The sequence below is a fragment of the Oncorhynchus tshawytscha genome, linkage group LG08, assembly GCF_018296145.1.
Source record: "Oncorhynchus tshawytscha isolate Ot180627B linkage group LG08, Otsh_v2.0, whole genome shotgun sequence".
Taxonomy (NCBI): Eukaryota; Metazoa; Chordata; class Actinopteri; order Salmoniformes; family Salmonidae; genus Oncorhynchus; species Oncorhynchus tshawytscha.
The window spans coordinates 61,713,964-61,733,161 of NC_056436.1; the positions used below are offsets into that span (position 1 = coordinate 61,713,964).

The 19,198-nt window shown below is 46.6% G+C and overlaps 1 protein-coding gene across 3 annotated transcripts in view; it reads right to left on the reverse strand.

Annotated features, from left to right (window-relative positions):
- The window catches only part of LOC112255682 (dystrophin-related protein 2-like), a 189,769-nt gene that overhangs the window by 47,205 nt on the left and 123,366 nt on the right, over positions 1-19,198 (reverse strand). For all 3 annotated transcript variants that reach the window (XM_042325740.1, XM_042325741.1, XM_042325739.1), the window contains 6 exons: positions 14,142-14,262; positions 12,630-12,741; positions 12,169-12,325; positions 5,619-5,765; positions 2,945-3,023; positions 1,770-1,830 (listed from right to left, as the gene is read on the reverse strand). In XM_042325740.1, coding sequence (XP_042181674.1) covers positions 1,770-1,830; positions 2,945-3,023; positions 5,619-5,765; positions 12,169-12,325; positions 12,630-12,741; positions 14,142-14,262 — 677 coding nt within the window. The remainder of the gene's footprint in view (positions 1-1,769; positions 1,831-2,944; positions 3,024-5,618; positions 5,766-12,168; positions 12,326-12,629; positions 12,742-14,141; positions 14,263-19,198) is intronic.

Here is a 19,198-nt window from a genome sequence, read left to right on the forward strand (position 1 = left end):
GAGAGAGGAGAGGGGAGAGAGGGAGAGGGGGAGAGGGAGAGGAGAGAGCGAAGGAGGACAAAGTTAGACAAGAGTAAAGGGGGTTACAAGGGAGAAAGGAAGGAAGGTGAAGAATTTCATTCCTAAACGCTATATATCCATTTTCAGAAATGTTCGTAAATGAGGCAGGGGGCTTCATGAGCTTTTATTGTTTAAAGAAATTCTGAAAGATTGGTGTGTTTTTTCACTATATAATCACGGCATGAGGATGTTCAATGACAGGCATGCATTAGTTTAAAATCTATCACTTGATGGTTTCATTTCAGAGAGACAAATAATCATGTATTGTTCTGCTAAATGGTATATATCTGTCTCACTCTCAGAGAAATAAGTAGAACTGCTAGGTTCAGTCAAATGTAACAAATGACATTTACGAATTATACATTTGTGACATCAACATTTAACAATAATTTAAAAAATGATATGTATGTAAAACATTTATGTTTGACATTTGAGTCATTTAACAGATGCACTTATTCAGAGTGACTCACAGCAAGTGCATTCATCTAAAGATAGCTACTGTAGGTGAGACAACCACATATCACATCAAATACACAGGATATGAACATTCCCTTCCAGCTAAACAACGGATGTATACCGGCTTTCAACAACAACAACAACAACAACATTTTCACACACATCTAAAATCTACGAGTAACAATCTGAGAACATATTTTACACACACATGAAGGTAGCTATAAAGATTCCTGTCTGATGAAAACACAACTGTGGAAAATTGGTGTCTGTAGTCTCCATCTATGGACCTGTAAAGGTCAGACACACAGCAGCAACAAGATAGTAGGACCAATGTTCCACGACGACCACTCCTCACCCTTCACTGTGCACCGGCGATAGCTCTACTGCTCTGACGGAGATAAGTAAATGTGATATTTCAGATTTGTATTTTTAATACATTTGCAAAGATTTCTACAAACCTCTTTTTGCTTTGTCATTATGTGTAGATTGATGAAAAAAAAACATTTCATCAATTTTAGAATAAGGCTGTAACGTAACAAAATGTGAAGAAAGTGAAGGGGTCTGAATACTTTTACAGATGCACTGCATGGCGGACATGCAAGAGGTTTCACATACACGTCATTAAACAGACAACCTAACCTAACACTCTACCTTCCCATCCCATAGTACCAGGAGCAGCGCAGGAAAAAAGGAAAATGTACCAAGGGGGAAAAACGATAGCCAATAAATAATTGACGCGCTCAGCTAAATAAATGAGCGAGCCCCAAGCAGGAAGTTTGCCAGGATCCGGGGGCAACTCCAACGCCCGTCACTACCTGTATGAGACTGTTGGATTGATTAGGTGCCCAACAGAGTGCCCGTCAGATATTCCCCTCCAGTGGCACAGTTACACAGCCCATAAGGATTAATAGTCAGGCAGCAGGTGGGGGCAGGGGGTGGGCACAAGGGCTAACAGCAGTGATTAAGAAAATAAACACCCCTGTTTGTAAAAGAGATACGCCGACACTCACACACAGTACACATACTGTACATACACGCGCATGGATGCACACATACACACATACACAAGCAGACACCTCAGAGATGAAAGATAAACACAGCACAGACAGGGACAATGGAGCATTGATGAAGTAAATAGATAAGTGGTCAGGAGGGAATTAGCTCGATACTGTTTTTCTAGGGATACCTTATGAATGTGTCTTCTGGTAACTCAATACTGCCATCTGAACAGTGACTCAATACTTTAGACTTACTTGATGTAGTAGGGCACTTTGTTTGGAGAGACGGCACGTTCCCAGGGTATCTGCACTGAACCTGTAACGGAAAATCAATCGCTAAGGCACATCAAGCATGAAAAGCCATTTGCACATAACCAGTGACCATGTTCACATCCCCAATGGCACCCTATTCCCTACTTAGGTCCTATTCCCGATAAGGCTCTGGTCAAGAGTAGTGCACTATAAAGGGAATAGGGTGCCATTTGGGATGTGGGCCACGTGGATCCAGACAGTCTGTGACCATTCAGAGGGACAGCAGCAGTACATAATAGATGGACTGAAGCTGAAATGGTAAACGCAGCCTTTTGTGTCTAGTCCCAGAGAGCATTATTGTTGGTAAAGGCTAACGGAAAATGGGAGGTGAAGGAGTCCCACACCCGGTCAATGTAGCATTTTAGCTGTAAGCTTAGCTAGAGGGGCAAAGCTAGCTGGGACTGGATTAGGCTAGACTGGATGAATGGGAGATAAAGGGAGACACTCACACACGTGGACACAAGGACACTGTCACGATAGACATAGTACTCGGTGAGGCAGCTACACACCTCTACACACAAACACACACATGCGGGGAGAACCAGCTCAGCCCCAGTAGCATGACAGTCCTTACACAGCGTGACTGTGGGAGAGCTGGGGGGAACTGAGGACGGCAGGAGTTCCCTTTTAATATTATACCACCATCACACACATGCACACGCACGCACGCACACACACACACACACACACAAAATCAAACCAATCAAACACACACACACACACCACACACACAAACACACACACAAAATCAAACCAATCAAACACACACACCACACACACCACACACACACAGCATGGGCAAAATCAAACCAATCAAAGAGAACGACGGAAGCGTCTCTATCTCACTACTGCTGCTGTGACTCAGTGGGGGATTAAGGCGCAAAGCCTGCCCCCTCCACGCCCAACCCAGACATCACAACCTCACACATCCTCATACACAACCTCACACTGTGACCAACCATGTTGTAACCCCTTCCCTCGAACCCCCCCCACACACACACACACCACCCATCCTAATTTTCACCTCCCACCCCTCCTCCCCCAGCCCCTATACAGGAATGGTACAGCGTGGCACGGCACCCAGTGCCAACTTTAAATGAAGGGAGAGGAGCCCTTACTGGACAGGAAGTGCTGGGATCCAGGGCCAAAGTCTCTGTGAGCATCTTGCAGCTGCTTCAGACGCTCTTCAATGGAGGCCTGCGAGGAGACACACACATTGACATTACATTGCACTTACACACACACACACACACACACGTGCACACACACACACACACACACACACGTGCACACACACACACACACAGAGCACGGGAGAAATCCAAGAGCATCATGGAACCGTCTCCATCTCGTCTCATTCCCCCTACACACACACCCCTCCCTCCCCCGCTGCCCCCCTCCTCATTCTTCATTTGGCAATTAAATAGTGCTACGGAAAAAAGGAAACATAGACGCACCTCCCCTGCCACCTTGCCTTAGCACTTTGGTAGGGACAGACGACACGGAATCTACTCTGCTCTGTTCAGCTCTGTTCAAATGAGGACAGTCATTTCACAGTAAGCTCTGTGTGCGGGAATAGAGGTGTGGGGGCGGAGAAACGGGGAAGATGGACCCATACACACGTCAACAAGCCAGAGGGATTTGAGTTGATGAAAATAAGTTGTGCCATTCATTGTCTCTGTGTGTTGTGTTTTGTCGATGTGGCTGTCCCAAAAGGGATTTGTTGAGGACTAATCCTGGTTTATTTACAAGGTATTCGATTGAGTGTATAAATCATTGTCAGAGGATGTCGAAACGTCTCCACCAACAAAGGGCACTAAATCCACTCACACACATGAGTGAGAGAGAGAGAGAGAGAGAGAGAGAGAGAGAAAGAGAGAGAGAGAGAGAGAGGGAGGCACAGTTATCCCTAGGTACAAGCCCAACGAGCTGTAATGAGAAGTTAGCGTTATGGAGAGGAGAATATTACCACCGCTCAGCATACCCACGGCTGAGCAGGATGCACTCAAGTCGTACGCAGATTGCTTTGGACTAATTTGGATCAGTTTGAATGTGGCGTGGAGATGACTGCGCCAACACTGCAGCTGACCACCATCTATTGCTGCTACCGCTAGACTGCTAGGCTAACAGTTCTCTCACAGCAGAAAGAGGTTCTCTCACAGCAGAAAGACTCAATTATTCAAGAGAAAAATATTAGAGAATCAGCCTTGAAAATGCATTACATCTGTGTCACTGGAGACAGAGGAGCAGTAACAGATGCTACTCAAATGACATGGATTTAGCATTTTGCATCATATTATTCAACAGGAGAATGATGGAAGGAAGAGAGAGAGGGAGAGAGAGAGGGAGAGAGAGAGGGAGAGAGAGAGGAGGGCATTCAATATGTTGAAGTGTTCTTTCTTTGGCAACAGACTATTACCTAAATTTAATTATTGAATTGAGAGAAAGAGAGAGTGAGAGAAAGAGAGTGAGACAGAGAGAGTGAGACAAAGAGAGTGAGAGAAAGAGAGAGTGTGAGAAAGATTGTACAGTTCCTGAATATGGTAACACCAGCAGCCACCACTCTTGAACCTTTGGAGGCTGTCTACCATAGTGCTCTTTGCTTTACTACAGCTGACAGTTGTAATACTCATCACTGCATCCTGTATCAGAAGGTTGGCCACACCTCACTGAAGTCCCGTAGATCACTTCCTTACTCCCTTCTTGTTTACAAAGCTCTACTCCACAAGCATCTAACAAAACTCACTTCCCTGTTGAAATACACAAATATGAGATACCCAATCCGTTCTCAGGGTTGGTCAACTCTTGAGGTCCCGCTTGTCACCATAAAATGTGGTAAATCTGCCTTTAGTTTTAACGTGCCAGTTATGGAATACCTTACAAAACAAATTACACCTGGATTCCCTGGTGCCAATAGAACAGTTTAAAACGGTTGTTAAATGAGTTCACTGAAGTGTGCAGTTGTTTCAATTGATTATTATAACTTGTTGTAATGACCTGATGTAATGTATTTATAGCTGTCTTGTAGTTTTTATATTGTTGTTGTTGCTGTATTGATGTTCTTTTTGTCCTCAGGGCAACATTATAAATGAGACACTGGTCTCAGTTGGGGTACCCTGAATAAATAAAAGTTCATAAATACGAGAGCCCTGCCCCATTTGCTGACTCCTGGTGTAAAGGACATCACGCTGCTTGCTTAGCGAGTACCACTTCCTCCCGATTCGGCAATTACCTGGCGTGAACTCGGGACCTCACAAACACACGTGACCACACTCCTCAAGCGTCTTATCTGATCAAGCCACCTCAAAAGCTAGCTGATGAGCGGGCACAAGCAGGACACCTAAGGCTGAGGGGTGTCGCACTACCCCATGTACTACACTGCCCTCCTCGCCACTTTCCCCTCAGAACAATCCAATAGCTTTCACTCAGGAGACAAAAGTCATAATTTGTGGCAGCCAGTTTAAACTGATGCACAGAAGAGTGGCCAAGGCAAAGCTCTGGATACTCTTAAACCACACACAGTTGTACCTTCAACCCACACACAGTTGTATCTTCAACCCACACACAGTTGTATCTTCAACCCCCACACAGTTGTATCTTCAACCCCCACACAGTTGTATCTTCAACCCCATCACAGTTGTATCTTCATCACACACAGTTGTATCTTCAACCCACACACAGTTGAAGGGAGAGTTGAAGGAAAGGTTGAGGGGATTCTGAGGCAATGTTGAGGTGAGGTTGTGGGAAGGTTGTATGGTTGTTGTGGGAGGTGGTTGAGCGGTATCCAGTTACCTGCAGTAGTTTCCAGCGGCTGTTGAGGTGCTCCAGGGAGCGGGAGTTTTCCATGGACAAATGGACGTCAGAGATGGCCAACTCATGAACCAGGTCATTGATGTGCTTCATGCCCTCTTTCACCTGCGTCAGCTCCTCCTTAAACAACTAGAGGAAAGAGGGAGGGAGGAGCAAAGAAGAGAAAGAGGAGAAGGAGAAAAGAGGGGGAAGGAGAAAAGAGGGGCAGAGAGCAATAGAGAGAGAGGGAGAAAGAGAACGAATGGGAGCAGGGGAGGGAGGAAAGAGGGAATTAGAGGCTCATAGACACATAATACATGGTGCTGGTATATAGACAGATACATGGTACATGGTGCTGGTATAGACAGACACATGGTACATGGTGCTGGTATAGACAGACACATGATAAATGGTGTTGGTATAGACAGACATGGTACATGGTGCTGGTATAGACAGCCACATGGTACATGGTGTTGGTATAGACAGATACATGGTACATGGTACTGGTATAGACAGACACATGGTACATGGTGCTGGTATAGAAAATACACATGGTACGTGGTGCTGGTATAGACAGACACATGGTACATAGTGTTGGTATAGACAGACACATGGTACGTGGTGCTGGTATAGACAGACACATGATAAATGGTGCTGGTATAGACAGACACATGGTACATGGTGTTGGTATAGACATACACATGGTACATGGTGATGGTATAGACAGACACATGGTACACGGTGCTGGTATAGACAGACACATGGTACATGGTGTTGGTATAGACAGACACATGGTACATGCTGCTGGTATAGACATACACATGGTACATGGTGTTGATATAGACAGACATGGTACATGGTGTTGGTATAGACCAATACGTGGTACATGGTGCTGGTATAGACAGACACATGGTACATGGTGCTGGTATAGACAGACACATGATAAATGGTGTTGGTATAGACAGACATGGTACATGGTGCTGGTATAGACAGCCACATGGTACATGGTGTTGGTATAGACAGACACATGGTACATGGTGCTGGTATAGACAGCCACATGGTACATGGTGTTGGTATAGACAGAAACATGGTACATGGTGCTGGTATAGACAGACACATGGTACTGGCATAGACAGACACGTGGTAAATGGTGTTGGTATAGACATACACATGGTACATGGTGCTGGTATAGACAGACACATAGTACATGGTGCTGGTATAGACAGACACATGGTACTGGCATAGACAGACACGTGGTAAATGGTGTTGGTATAGACATACACATGGTACATGGTGCTGGTATAGACAGACACATGGTACATGGTGCTGGTATAGACAGACACATGGTACTGGCATAGACAGACACGTGGTAAATGGTGCTGGTATAGACAGACACATGGTACATGGTGCTGGTATAGACAGACACATGGTACTGGCATAGACAGACACGTGGTACATGGTGTTGGTATAGACATACACATGGTACATGGTGCTGGTATAGACAGACACATGGTACATGGTGCTGGTATAGACAGACACATAGTACATGGTGCTGGTATAGACAGACACATGGTACATGGTGCTGGCACGGTTCGGGTCAACTCCATTTCAACTCAGTCGATTATGGAAATCAATTGACATTCGGTTCATAACGTTCATCAAAGAATGAGAAATTAACAATGCATGCCCAATTCCTTTCCTCCGTTGACTGAGTTTATTGGCACTAAACTTACACTGCTATGGCTGTGTGGACTGTGGACGTAGCATTGGAGCAGCTGCCCGCACATACATCATCACCATGGGAGAGATACAACAGGGATCACTCATGGCTTATGCAACTTAAGAGTCAGATCAACCCAGAACAAACAGCGCTAATGATCTAAGGGATGTGTGTGTGTGTTTGTTCACACACGTGCATGTGTGTTCATACTACAGACAGACAGAGCCTGCTGACATAGTAAAACAAGGAACATGTGCTGGCACTAACAGCAGGGTAAACATTTACATGATCATTGTGAACTCTCTCTCTCTCTCTCTCTACCTCCCTCCCTCCCTCTCTCTCTCTCTCTTCCTCAACTGTATCTCTCTCTCTCTCTCATGAAGAGCCATGTTAATTTAGCCCTGCCTGCCACGGTCAAGACAGTGACAAAACGCTGTGTATTAACAAGTAAACAAATAACTGGCTGGGAATTCAACATCGGCCAATCAACTGAGGGGACTTGAACTCCCTTCTGTCATATCAACATGTCTCTGGGGTCATCTGTCGTATTTCAGCAAGTCATAACACCCAACATCTCAGATTGTTCTGAAATCATTTCTGTTTTTTAGAAACAGATAAGATGAGCATTCCGGAAGCATTATTTTCTTGAAATATAATTTGATCTCTAAGAAATTAAGCGAATTGATTGCACCCAAATTGGCCATTCTAATTTATAGGATTCATATAATATTCAATAATTATAGTACCTGTTATGGGATTTTTATTAATAATGACTCAATTATGTATACGTTTAAAGTAGAACTATAACTAACAGAATTCTACCCTGTCTTTATATAATGATAAATGATGTTTGTTCTTTAGGAAGGGGTTATGTAGCATAGACCTAGGAAGAAAGGAATGTATGTGTGTGTCGAAAGAGAGCGAAGAGAGGCATTAACCTATGTTTGAACCAACCCGGCTGTAACTGGGAAGATAAGATAGGACAGGGAGAGCCCCTCCAGAGCTCTCGTATCTGGGGGAGACTGGAACTGTCAGCTGAGTGGTAATAAACTGTGGTGAGACTTCATGGGATAATCCCAAGGTTGGTGTGTATGTATGTGTGTAGGTTAAGAGAATATTATAAAAGGAACGTCTTTGTATATGCATGGTAGAGCTCTCTAAATAAACATTCATGACTTTGTAGCTGGGCCTCCGTCTGATTCATTCCTAACTAGTTTCCTACAAATTCTGGGTTTCAGGCTGAGTAATCAATTCATGACAGTACCAGTACCTAACCTCGTGACAGTACCTAACATCCAATTTGGACCAAACTTTTTTCTAACAATGAGTAAGACATGAGGAATCCAAAGAAGTGGTCAAAAGCCACCGCTGGACCCCCCCCCACACCCCACGCCAATCCCACCCCAGCATCGAGTGTTAGTATCAGTTCTCTATGTCTGATGAGTAGTATGGAGATGTGTCTCGGAGTATTGTCTCTTCATCCTCTGTAATGTATTCTCAGAGAAATTAGTAATTTAAGTTGTTGGATTTATGTCCCATCCTGCATCCTGGTAGACCAGGGTCTGACCAGTAGATGGTGCTGTTCCTGCTAGGTGATTCTTTGTTCAAAGAACCCCGCCCCATTCTTCAAGTGACAGTTTGTGTACTTTTTGCACAGGTCAGTGCCTATTGCCCCAAAACTATTTTTGTTGTTGTTGTTGTTGTTGTTATGTTTGTATTCATGGATAGATGGATGTACTGTATGCATGTATGTATATGATACTTTATTTTGCAACTCTGACACTCGTCGGATGTGGCAGGGCTGGCAAACTATTACAGACTACAAAGGGAAGCACAGCCGCAAGCTGTCCAGTCACACGACCCTACCAGATGAGCTAAATTACTTTTATGCTCGGCTTTGAGGCAAATAACACTGAAGCATGCATGAGAGCATCAGCTGTTCCGGACGACTGTGTTATCTCACTCTCCATAGCCGATGCGAATAAGACCTTTAAACAGGTCAACATTCACAAGGCCGCAGGGCCTGATGGATTACCAGGACAGCTTCTACCCCCAAGCCATAAGACTCCTGAACATCTAATCAAAGAGCTACCCAGACCCCTCTTTTATGCAGCTGCTACTCTCTGTTTATTATCTATGCATGGTCACTTTAACTCTACCTTCATGTACATATTACCTCAATTACCTTGACTAACCGGTGCCCCTGCACAATGACTCTGTACCGGTACCCCCTGTATATAGCCTCGCTATTGTTATTTTACTGCTGCTGTTTAATTATTTGCTACTTTTATTTATTTTATACTTATCTATTTTTTACTTCACACTTTTTTTTCTTAAAACTTCTTAAAGCATTGTTGGTTAAGGGCTTGTAAGTAAGCATTTCAGTGTAAGGTGACCTGTTGTATTCGGGGCATGTGACAAATAACATTTGATTTGATTTGAGTGTCTTTTAAGTCCAAGTGGGCAGGGCATCCTGACGATGCAGGACACTATAATAATAAAATAACTCAAAATCAAATCGCACAGAAACACTCAACCCACATTCAGTCAATACTAACAGAGCTCCAATGATAACAGAAACAGGGCTAAGAGAGCAGATGGATGGAGATACAGATCCTCCATAATGACAGTGAAATTACAGCCATCTAGACAGCACAGTGGAGGAGCCTCTTTACAGCTGATAAATTAGTGAGTGTAGCTAGAGGGATCAATAACTTTGGAGCGTTGTCTCCATATCTAATCAATACAGCTGGATCTAGTCGTGTTTTCAGGCACTACTTCATCTGTGTCCATTCCACCACTGTTTCTTTTTTTACATTAAATCATTTCTGGGGGAAATGACATCCACAGATTTGGTCTGGTCCTGGTGGTGAGACAGAGGGTAGACACAAACACACGCGTGACACACACAACCACGACGACAGGCACGACACACACACGCTCACATGAACACACACAGCTTACTATTTGAAGCACACACAGTTTGCTTAATATTTCGGACACACCCACGCAGGTACTGTACGTACAGTGGAAGTCAGAAGTTTACATACACCTGAGCCAAATACATTTAAACTCAGTTTTTCACAATAACTGACATCTATTCCTAGTATAAATTCCCTGTCTTAGGTCATTTATGATCACCACTTTATTTTAAGGATGTGAAATGTCAGAATAATAGTAGAGAGAATGATTTATTTCAGCTTGTATTTCTTTCATCACATTCCCAGTGGGTCAGAAGTTTGCATACACTCAATTAGTATTTGGTAGCATTGCCTTTAAATTGCTTAACTTGGGTCAAATGTTTCGGGTAGCCGAATAAGTTGGGGGAATTTTGGCCCATTCCTCCTGACAGAGCTGGTGTAACTGAGTCAGGTTTGTAGGCCTCCTTGCTCGCACATGCTTTTTCAGTTCTGCCCACACATTTTCTATAGGTTTGAGGTTAGGGCTTTGTGATGACTACTCCAATACCTTGACTTTGTTGTCCTGTCCATTTTGCCACAACCTTGGAAGTATGTTTGGGGCATTGTCCATTTGGAAGACCCATTTGCGACCAAGCTTTAACTTCCTGACTGATGTCTTGAGATGTTGCTTCAATACATCAACATAATTTTCCTCCCTAATGATGCCATCTATTTTGTGAAGTGCACCAGTCCCTCCTGCAACGAAGCACCCCCACAACATGATGCTGCCACCTCCGTGCTTCACGGTTGGGATGGTGTTCTTTGGCTTGCAAGCATCCCCCTTTTTCCTCCAAACATAACAATGGTCATTAAGCTCAAACAGTTCTATTTTTGTTTCATCAGACCAGAGGACATTTCTCAAAAAAGTACGATCTTTGTCCCCATGTGCAGTTGCAAACCGTAGTCTGGCTTTTTTTAGGGTGGTTTTGGAGCAGTGGCTTCTTCCTTCCTGAGCGGCCTTTCAGGTTATGTCGATTTAGGACTCGTTTTACTGTGGATATAGATACTTTTGTACCTGTTTCCTCCAGCATCTTCACAAGGTCCTTTGCTGTTGTTCTGGGATTGATTTGCACTTTTCGCACCAAAGTACGTTCATCTCTAGGAGATAGAACGCATCTCCTTCCTGAGCGGTATGACAGTTGCGTAGTCCCATGGTGTTTATACTTGCATACTATTGTTTGTACAAATGAACATGGTACCTTCAGGCATTTGGAAATTGCTCCCAAGTATGAACCAGACTTTTTAATTTTTTTACATTTATTTTACCTTTATTTAACCAGGTAGGCTATTTGAGAACAAGTTCTCATTTGCAACTGCGACCTGGCCAAGATAAAGCATAGCAGTGTGAACAGACAACACAGAGTTACACATGGAGTATACAATTAACAAGTCAACAACACAGTAGAAAAAAAAATATATATATATTTTTTTGTGGAGATCTACAATTTATTTTCTGAGGTCTTGGCTGATTTCTTTTGATTTTCCCATGATGTCAAGCAAAGAGGCACTGCGTTTGAAGGTAGGCCTTGAGAAACATCCACAGGTACACCTGTAATTGACTCAAATGATGTCAATTAGCCTATCAGAAGCTTCTAAAGCCATGACATCATTTTCTGGAATTTTCCAAGCTGTTTAAAGGCACAGTCAACTTAGTGTATATAAACCTCTGACCCACTGCAATTGTGATATAGTGAATTATAAGTGAAATAATCTGTCTGTAAACAGTTGTTGGAAAAATGACTTGTGTCATGCACTTAACCTACTTCCCAAAAATATATTTAGTTCATTAACAAGAAATTTGTGGAGTGGTTGAAAAATGAGTATTAATGACTCCAACCTAAGTGTGTATGTAAACTTCCGACTTCAACTGTACCTTGGTGGCGTCAATGTGGTCCTGCAGGGAGTCGATGAAGAGGTCCCCTACAGGCTCCCATGCATCCCGGACGCCCTCAGCTTGCTCCAGGGCCATTGCCAGCTCCTCCATGGCTGCTTGCGTCTGCAGCAGTCGCTCCAGGGTCCGCTCCATGTGCCTGAGTCACACACACAACTATTTAACTACAACAGTTCTTTTCTACAACATCATTTTCAGTTTTAACCACTAACCCGTTAACTTCAACCCAACAAATCACCCTAATAACTGAGCATTAACCCCAAGTCCCCAACCTAACCTTATTTCAGTCATATCTTTTTCCTTAAACTGCCAGGTGGTGCACAATGCTGACAAAATATAGACCCAACGGTATTTGAGCATAGGCAGAGTAAAAACATATCTAGCCAATCAGAATCATGAGTAGGTTGTAGCCCAATGGAGTGGACCTGTGTCGTATATCTGACCTGTGTCGGTCCACGCAGCGGGCAGTCAGCTTCTCCCACAGGTCACTGGTTACATTGGCCTGCTTCCAAACTGAGCGACTCACGTTCAGGATCCGTTTCCTTGGAGACACTTCTGGAGGGGGATGAGATGGTGAAGAGGGGCAAGGGGTGAGGAAACGGGCAGCCAGGCAGAGATAGTGTTAGACTCAATGTGTGCAAACATCAGTAGAAAGAAACAAGGGAGAAAGAGTGAGAAATAAGGGTGAGAGCCAGGGAGTATTGGAGGGTCAGAGAGAGAGTGTTGGGAGTGTTGGAGGGTCTGAGAGGGAGTGTTGGGAGTGTTGGAGGGTCAGATAGGGAGTCTTGGAGGGTCTGAGAGGGAGTGTTGGGAGTGTTGGAGGGTCTGAGAGGGAGTGTTGGGAGTGTTGGAGGGTCTGAGAGGGAGTGTTGGGAGTGTTGGAGGGTCTGTTGGAGGGTCTGAGAGGGAGTGTTGGGAGTGTTGGAGGGTCAGATAGGGAGTCTTGGAGGGTCTTTGAGGGAGTGTTGGGAGTGTTGGAGGGTCTGAGAGGGAGTATTGGAGGGTCAGATAGGGAGGGTTGGAGGGTCTGAGAGGGAGTGTTGGGAGTGTTGGAGGGTCAGATAGGGAGTCTTGGAGGGTCTGAGAGGGAGTGTTGGGAGTGTTGGAGGGTCTGAGAGGGAGTGTTGGAAGTGTTGGAGGGTCAGATAGGGAGTCTTGGAGGGTCTGAGAGGGAGTGTTGGGAGTGTTGGAGGGTCTGAGAGGGAGTGTTGGGGGTCTGAGAGGGAGTCTTGAGGGGTCTGAGAGGGAGTCTTGAGGGTCTGAGGGAGTGTTGGGAGTGTTGGAGGGTCTGAGAGAGAGTGTTGGGAGTGTTGGAGGGTCTGAGAGGGAGTGTTGGAGGGTCTGAGAGGGAGTGTTGGAGGGTCAGAGAGGGAGTGTTGGAGGGTCAGAGGGGGAGTGTTAGTGCTGATGCCTGCCAACACCAGCATTGGGGAAAAAAGGAGGAGGGGGAAACCGTGAGAAACATTTTGTTGGGGGCAGAGAGAGAGTTCACCACCTGTCTTTTCCCCATGCCTGCCACAAGCGGTGGAGAGCAAAAGGATGCTGGGTGGGTGGGGGAGAGAGGGAGGAAGGGGGGCAGAAAGCCTAGAATGCTGCATTATTGATTTGACCAGATGGTGTGAGCTGGATTAATTGGTCCCGACCCAACTGCTCTCCCCGAACATACATCCTCTGATCCACTCTGATACAGCAGGACAGGTAGCTGCTAATCAGACCTAATGGTGGATACACACCTGCTGGAGACCAACTTAATGAACTCCCTATATATCTCTGCTCTCACTACTCACATCTGATTTAGGTGTGTGGTGGGGTGGGGTGCGTGTGGTGGGGTGGGTGTGCGTGGTCAAGTGGGGTGTGTAGTGGGATGGGGTGGGTTTGGGGGTGGGTGGGTGTGGGGGGGGTGGAGTGTGTGGTGGAGTGGGGTGTGGCCACGGTGTGGCCATGGATGGCCAGACCTTTTCCGTCGGGCAGCGTCTCCTCGGGCTCCTGGAAGGGGTGCTGTGTCAGGAACGCCTGGGCAGACTCCAGCACCGAGTAGATGAAGGGCCCCCGAGACTTGACATCCTCCATGAAGACCTGGAGACAGACAGGACAGACAGGGGCCCACAGAAAGATGGAAGCATAGTACAACCACAACATGAATGGGCTCATTATAAATGACGCATACACACATGTATACACTAATTTGAATACATCAACAAGAACAATCTTTACAGACATGCACATGTTGGCACACACACGCATAAAGACAGCAAGAAGCCACTGGCAGGACCCCGTAGGACTGCCTGTCTGTCTGTACTACTGTCTCAGGGCTGTGAGAGCCTATGGAAGAATAGAAGGCCAGGAGTACACAGAGTATTGGTCAGCTGGCCTCCTCACAAAGATCACCCAATTAGCTAGAGAGGCTGGCTCCTCCTGGCTCTTTACCTGCAACTCTGCTCATGTAAATCATGGAGACCTTAAACTGCCTGAGTGTACACACATTATCCAGATTTCTACTTCACGTTTAGAAACCAACACAATGGAATTAACGACTCCACGACGGCCCCTGAAATGGCACCCTATTCCCTACATAGTGCTCTACTTTTGACCATGAGGCCCATAGGGCTCTGAGAAACCTCTGGGCCCACCGTCAGCATCATACCAGCTTCTCTCTAATCTCCATTCACTACTCATCTACACTAGGTAAAAATTTGAATCTTCATTCATTAATACAGTAGGAGAGTGACATATATTTCCTCCCTCCATGTCATTTATTTAGGAAAAGTCAGAGGCGCGATCCTCTTAGTATATGAAGAGATTACCATTTTTTTAAATGTGAAATCTGCTAGACTACAAGCTTACTTTCCCCTGTGGTGAGCAGCGACTGTCTTTCAGTGCCTATTAAACCCCACAACCGCAGCCAGTCATTCCCTGATAACACCAGCCTCCCTCCTCGCTGACGGAAGTAATTACGAAACCCCGCTGAACTGACAAATACAACCGATGCTAAGCAAACATGCAAAAAATCTGATCTGTGCAGGAGCTGTAGTTCTTGATAAGATTTCCTGCTGAGGTTACTAAGGAAAGTAGGACTTTAACTCGCTTTTCTCATTTTTCTCAGGGAACGGTTGCTACCCTAGGAGGAATTGGGGGGGGGTTGCTTCCCTCCCTCAGGCCTCCGCTGCGTTAAAACTTTAATTCCAGTTAAATTTCACACTGAGAGGTTCCATCATTAGCTGAAGGAACATTCAAAATAAAGACTTCAGCTCCGATTAGGCTGCATTATGCATGCTGGAAGAGACGGAGAAGTCTGAGGAAATGGTTTCATTACCCCCTCCAAACATGTTGACAGTCCCCCATTTATGTTTGGGGCCCTCAGAGACCCCATTACACGGAGCTTTCTCACAACACAGAAGACATATCCAGCTTTCATCATCTCTCTGTTCTGTAGATTATCAGATTCTGCACTACACACACACACTTTTTTGAACGCTACACACACATATACTTAGAGCGACCACACACACACACACACACACACACACACACACACACACACACACACACACAAAATGAAAGGGACACATCCCTACATACCAAAACACAGCAGAATAAATCTAGTTAAGATCAATAATTCTCATTTCTTAAAACCCTTTAATTCTCCACAGAAAACTCAATGCAATTTCACTCTCCGCTTTGTCGGAAAGGTTTTAGAGCAACGGTGCGCTTGGGGAGTGGGAACATCTTAGATAGATTATAAAGGAATACTGCATTTAAAATCGGGACATAGAGAAAAGAAAAGTGGTGGTGGAAGGAAACAGGGGAGGAAAGAGGGGGGTGGAGAGAAGAGGAGGGGGAAGGAAACAGGGGAGGAAAGAGGTGGGTGGAGAGAAGAGGAGGGGGAAGGAAACAGGGGAGGAAAGAGGTGGGTGGAGAGAAGAGGAGGGGGAAGGAAACAGGGGAGGAAAGAGGGGAGTGGAGAGAAGAGGAGGGGGAAGGAAACAGGGGAGGAAAGAGGGGGTGGAGAGAACAGGAGGGGGAAGGAAACAGGGGAGGAAAGAGGTGGGTGGAGAGAAGAGAGGAGGGGAAGGAAACAGGGGAGGAAAGAGGTGGGTGGAGAGAAGAGGAGGGGGAAGGAAACAGGGGAGGAAAGAGGTGGGTGGAGAGAAGAGGAGGGGGAAGGAAACAGGGGAGGAGAGAGGGGGTGGAGAGAAGAGGAGGGGGAAGGAAACAGGGGAGGAAAGAGGTGGGTGGAGAGAAGAGGAGGGGGAAGGAAACAGGGGAGGAAAGAGGTGGGTGGAGAGAAGAGGAGGGGGAAGGAAACAGGGGAGGAAAGAGGTGGGTGGAGAGAAGAGGAGGGGGAAGGAAACAGGGGAGGAGAGAGGGGGTGGAGAGAAGAGGAGGGGAAGGAAACAGGGGAGGAGAGAGGGGGTGGGAGAGAACAGGAGGGGGAAGGAAACAGGGGGGAGAGATGGGGGTGGAGAGAAGAGGAGGGGGAAGGAAACAGGAGAGGAAAGAGGGGGGAGGAGAGAAGAGGAGGGGGAAGGAAACAGGGGAGGAAAGAGGTGGGTGGAGAGAAGAGGAGGGGGAAGGAAACAGGGGAGGAAAGAGGGGGTGGAGAGAAGAGGAGGGGAAGGAAACAGGGGAGAAAAGAGGGGTGGAGAGAAGAGGAGGGGGAAGGAAACAGGGAGGAAAGAGGGGGTGGAGAGAAGAGGAGGGGGAAGGAAACAGGGGAGGAAAGAGGGGGCGGAGAGAAGAGGAGGGGGAAGGAAACAGGGGAGGAAAGAGGGGGTGGAGAGAAGAGGAGGGGGAAGGAAACAGGGGAGGAAAGAGGTGGGTGGAGAGAAGAGGAGGGGGAAGGAAACAGGGGAGGAGAGAGGGGGTGGAGAGAAGAGGAGGGGGAAGGAAACAGGGGAGGAGAGAGGGGGTGGAGAGAAGAGGAGGGGGAAGGAAACAGGGGGAGGAGAGAGGGGGTGGAGAGAACAGGAGGGGGAAGGAAACAGGGGGAGAGAGATGGGGGTGGAGAGAAGAGGAGGGGGAAGGAAACAGGAGAGGAAAGAGGGGGTGGAGAGAAGAGGAGGGGGAAGGAAACAGGGGAGGAAAGAGGGGGTGGAGAGAAGAGGAGGGGGAAGGAAACAGGGGAGGAAAGAGGGGGTGGAGAGAAGAGGAGGGGGAAGGAAACAGGGGAGAAAAGAGGGGGTGGAGAGAAGAGGAGGGGGAAGGAAACAGGGGAGGAAAGAGGGGGTGGAGAGAAGAGGAGGGGGAAGGAAACAGGGGAGGAAAGAGGGGGCGGAGAGAAGAGGAGGGGGAAGGAAACAGGGGAGGAAAGAGGGGGTGGAGAGAAGAGGAGGGGGAAGGAAACAGGGGAGGAAAGAGGTGGGTGGAGAGAAGAGGAGGGAAAGGAAACAGGGGAGGAAAGAGGGGGTGGAGAGAAGAGGAGGGGGAAGGAAACAGGGGGAGAGATGGGGGTGGAGAGAAGAGGAGGGGAAGGAAACAGGAGAGGAAAGAGGGGGTGGAGAGAAGAGGAGGGGGAAGGAAACAGGGGAGGAAAGAGGGGGTGGAGAGAAGAGGAGGGGGAAGGAAACAGGGGAGGAAAGAGGGGGTGGAGAGAAGAGGAGGGGGAAGGAAACAGGGGAGGAAAGAGGGGGTTGGGAGAAGAGGAGGGGGAAGGAAACAGGGAGGAAAGAGGGGGTGGAGAGAAGAGGAGGGGGAAGGAAACAGGGGAGGAAAGAGGGGGCGGAGAGAAGAGGAGGGGGAAGGAAACAGGGGAGGAAAGAGGGGGTGGAGAGAAGAGGAGGGAGACATAGTTTTTGACAGTTTTTAGTAGATCATAGTAGATCATACTGGTTCTTACTGATTCGTACTGGTTCATATTGAGTAACAGAATCAGCAGGATGGCAAACAGAACATTAGAGAGGGAGACAGAGATCGAGATAGAACAACAGTGCGCTTGAGAGAGAGAGATAGAGATGATGTGTGACTGGATGGTTTGTGTACTGTTAATTGGGAAGCGGATTTCACAGTGCCAGTCGGTCGGGGTGGAAGGGGAGGAGAGGGGGAGGACCACTATCACTGTCAATACGACTCTCCCCCCTCAGAGACTCACTGCAAAAACTGACAGCACAGAAAATTGGAACAAAGGTGGAAAGAGCATTCTGCTGTAGTACATGACCAATTATGGTGTGTATCTGTCTCTGTCTGTGTGTGTGTGTGTGTGTGTGTGTGTGTGTGTGTGTGTGTGTGTGTGTGTGTGTGTGTGCGTGCGTGTGTGCGTGTGTGTGTGTGTGTGCACATCTGCCTTCCTGCCTGCCTGTTTGTGTTCGGGGGAGATCTCGCACCGAATGGAAGTGTTTTTCCTGGGGAATGGATAAACAACCCAGGAACCATTGCTAGGAAGGATTTTCTCAATGTTCTGCCACAGAATGAGGAGGAGTGCAGAACAAGCCCCTGAATGTGAGAGACTATTTCTCCCCATCTTATATTCTGCACCCTTCATCTGCTTGGCTCCACTACTCTCAGCTTTCAGCCAGTTTTATTCCCCTCTCACATAGTAGCAAGGGCTTTTTAACATGTCAGTCAATTAAAAGGATTTCAGCTGAGGCACTCTTCTTACTTAACGGCAGTTCAGGGTATCTTTACAGCTTCACCACTGGGTGGCTTTAACACACACCACAGACATCTTGTTGCCTCAGATCTCTCCTGAAGATAACAGCCAGAGTCTTAAATGCTGAAATAGAGTCGTTATTTTGATACATGGCCAAATTAAGAGAGCCTCAAATTAAAGGGGTTGCTAAATGAAAGTCGGTAAATCGCTGAGAATGGATTGAGGGATGGATGGAGGGACGGAGGGGTGGAGGGATGAGGTATGTACTCCTATCTAACTACTTACCCTCTGTCCTTAATGGTAATGGCTAACCAGACTAATAGGTTAAACTAAGGGTAGTGTCACAGCACTGAAACATAGTCTAGTGGTCCTATTCATTTCAAACAGGTAACTAAGGAGTTTCTAGGGAGAAACTAAAGGGTTAGG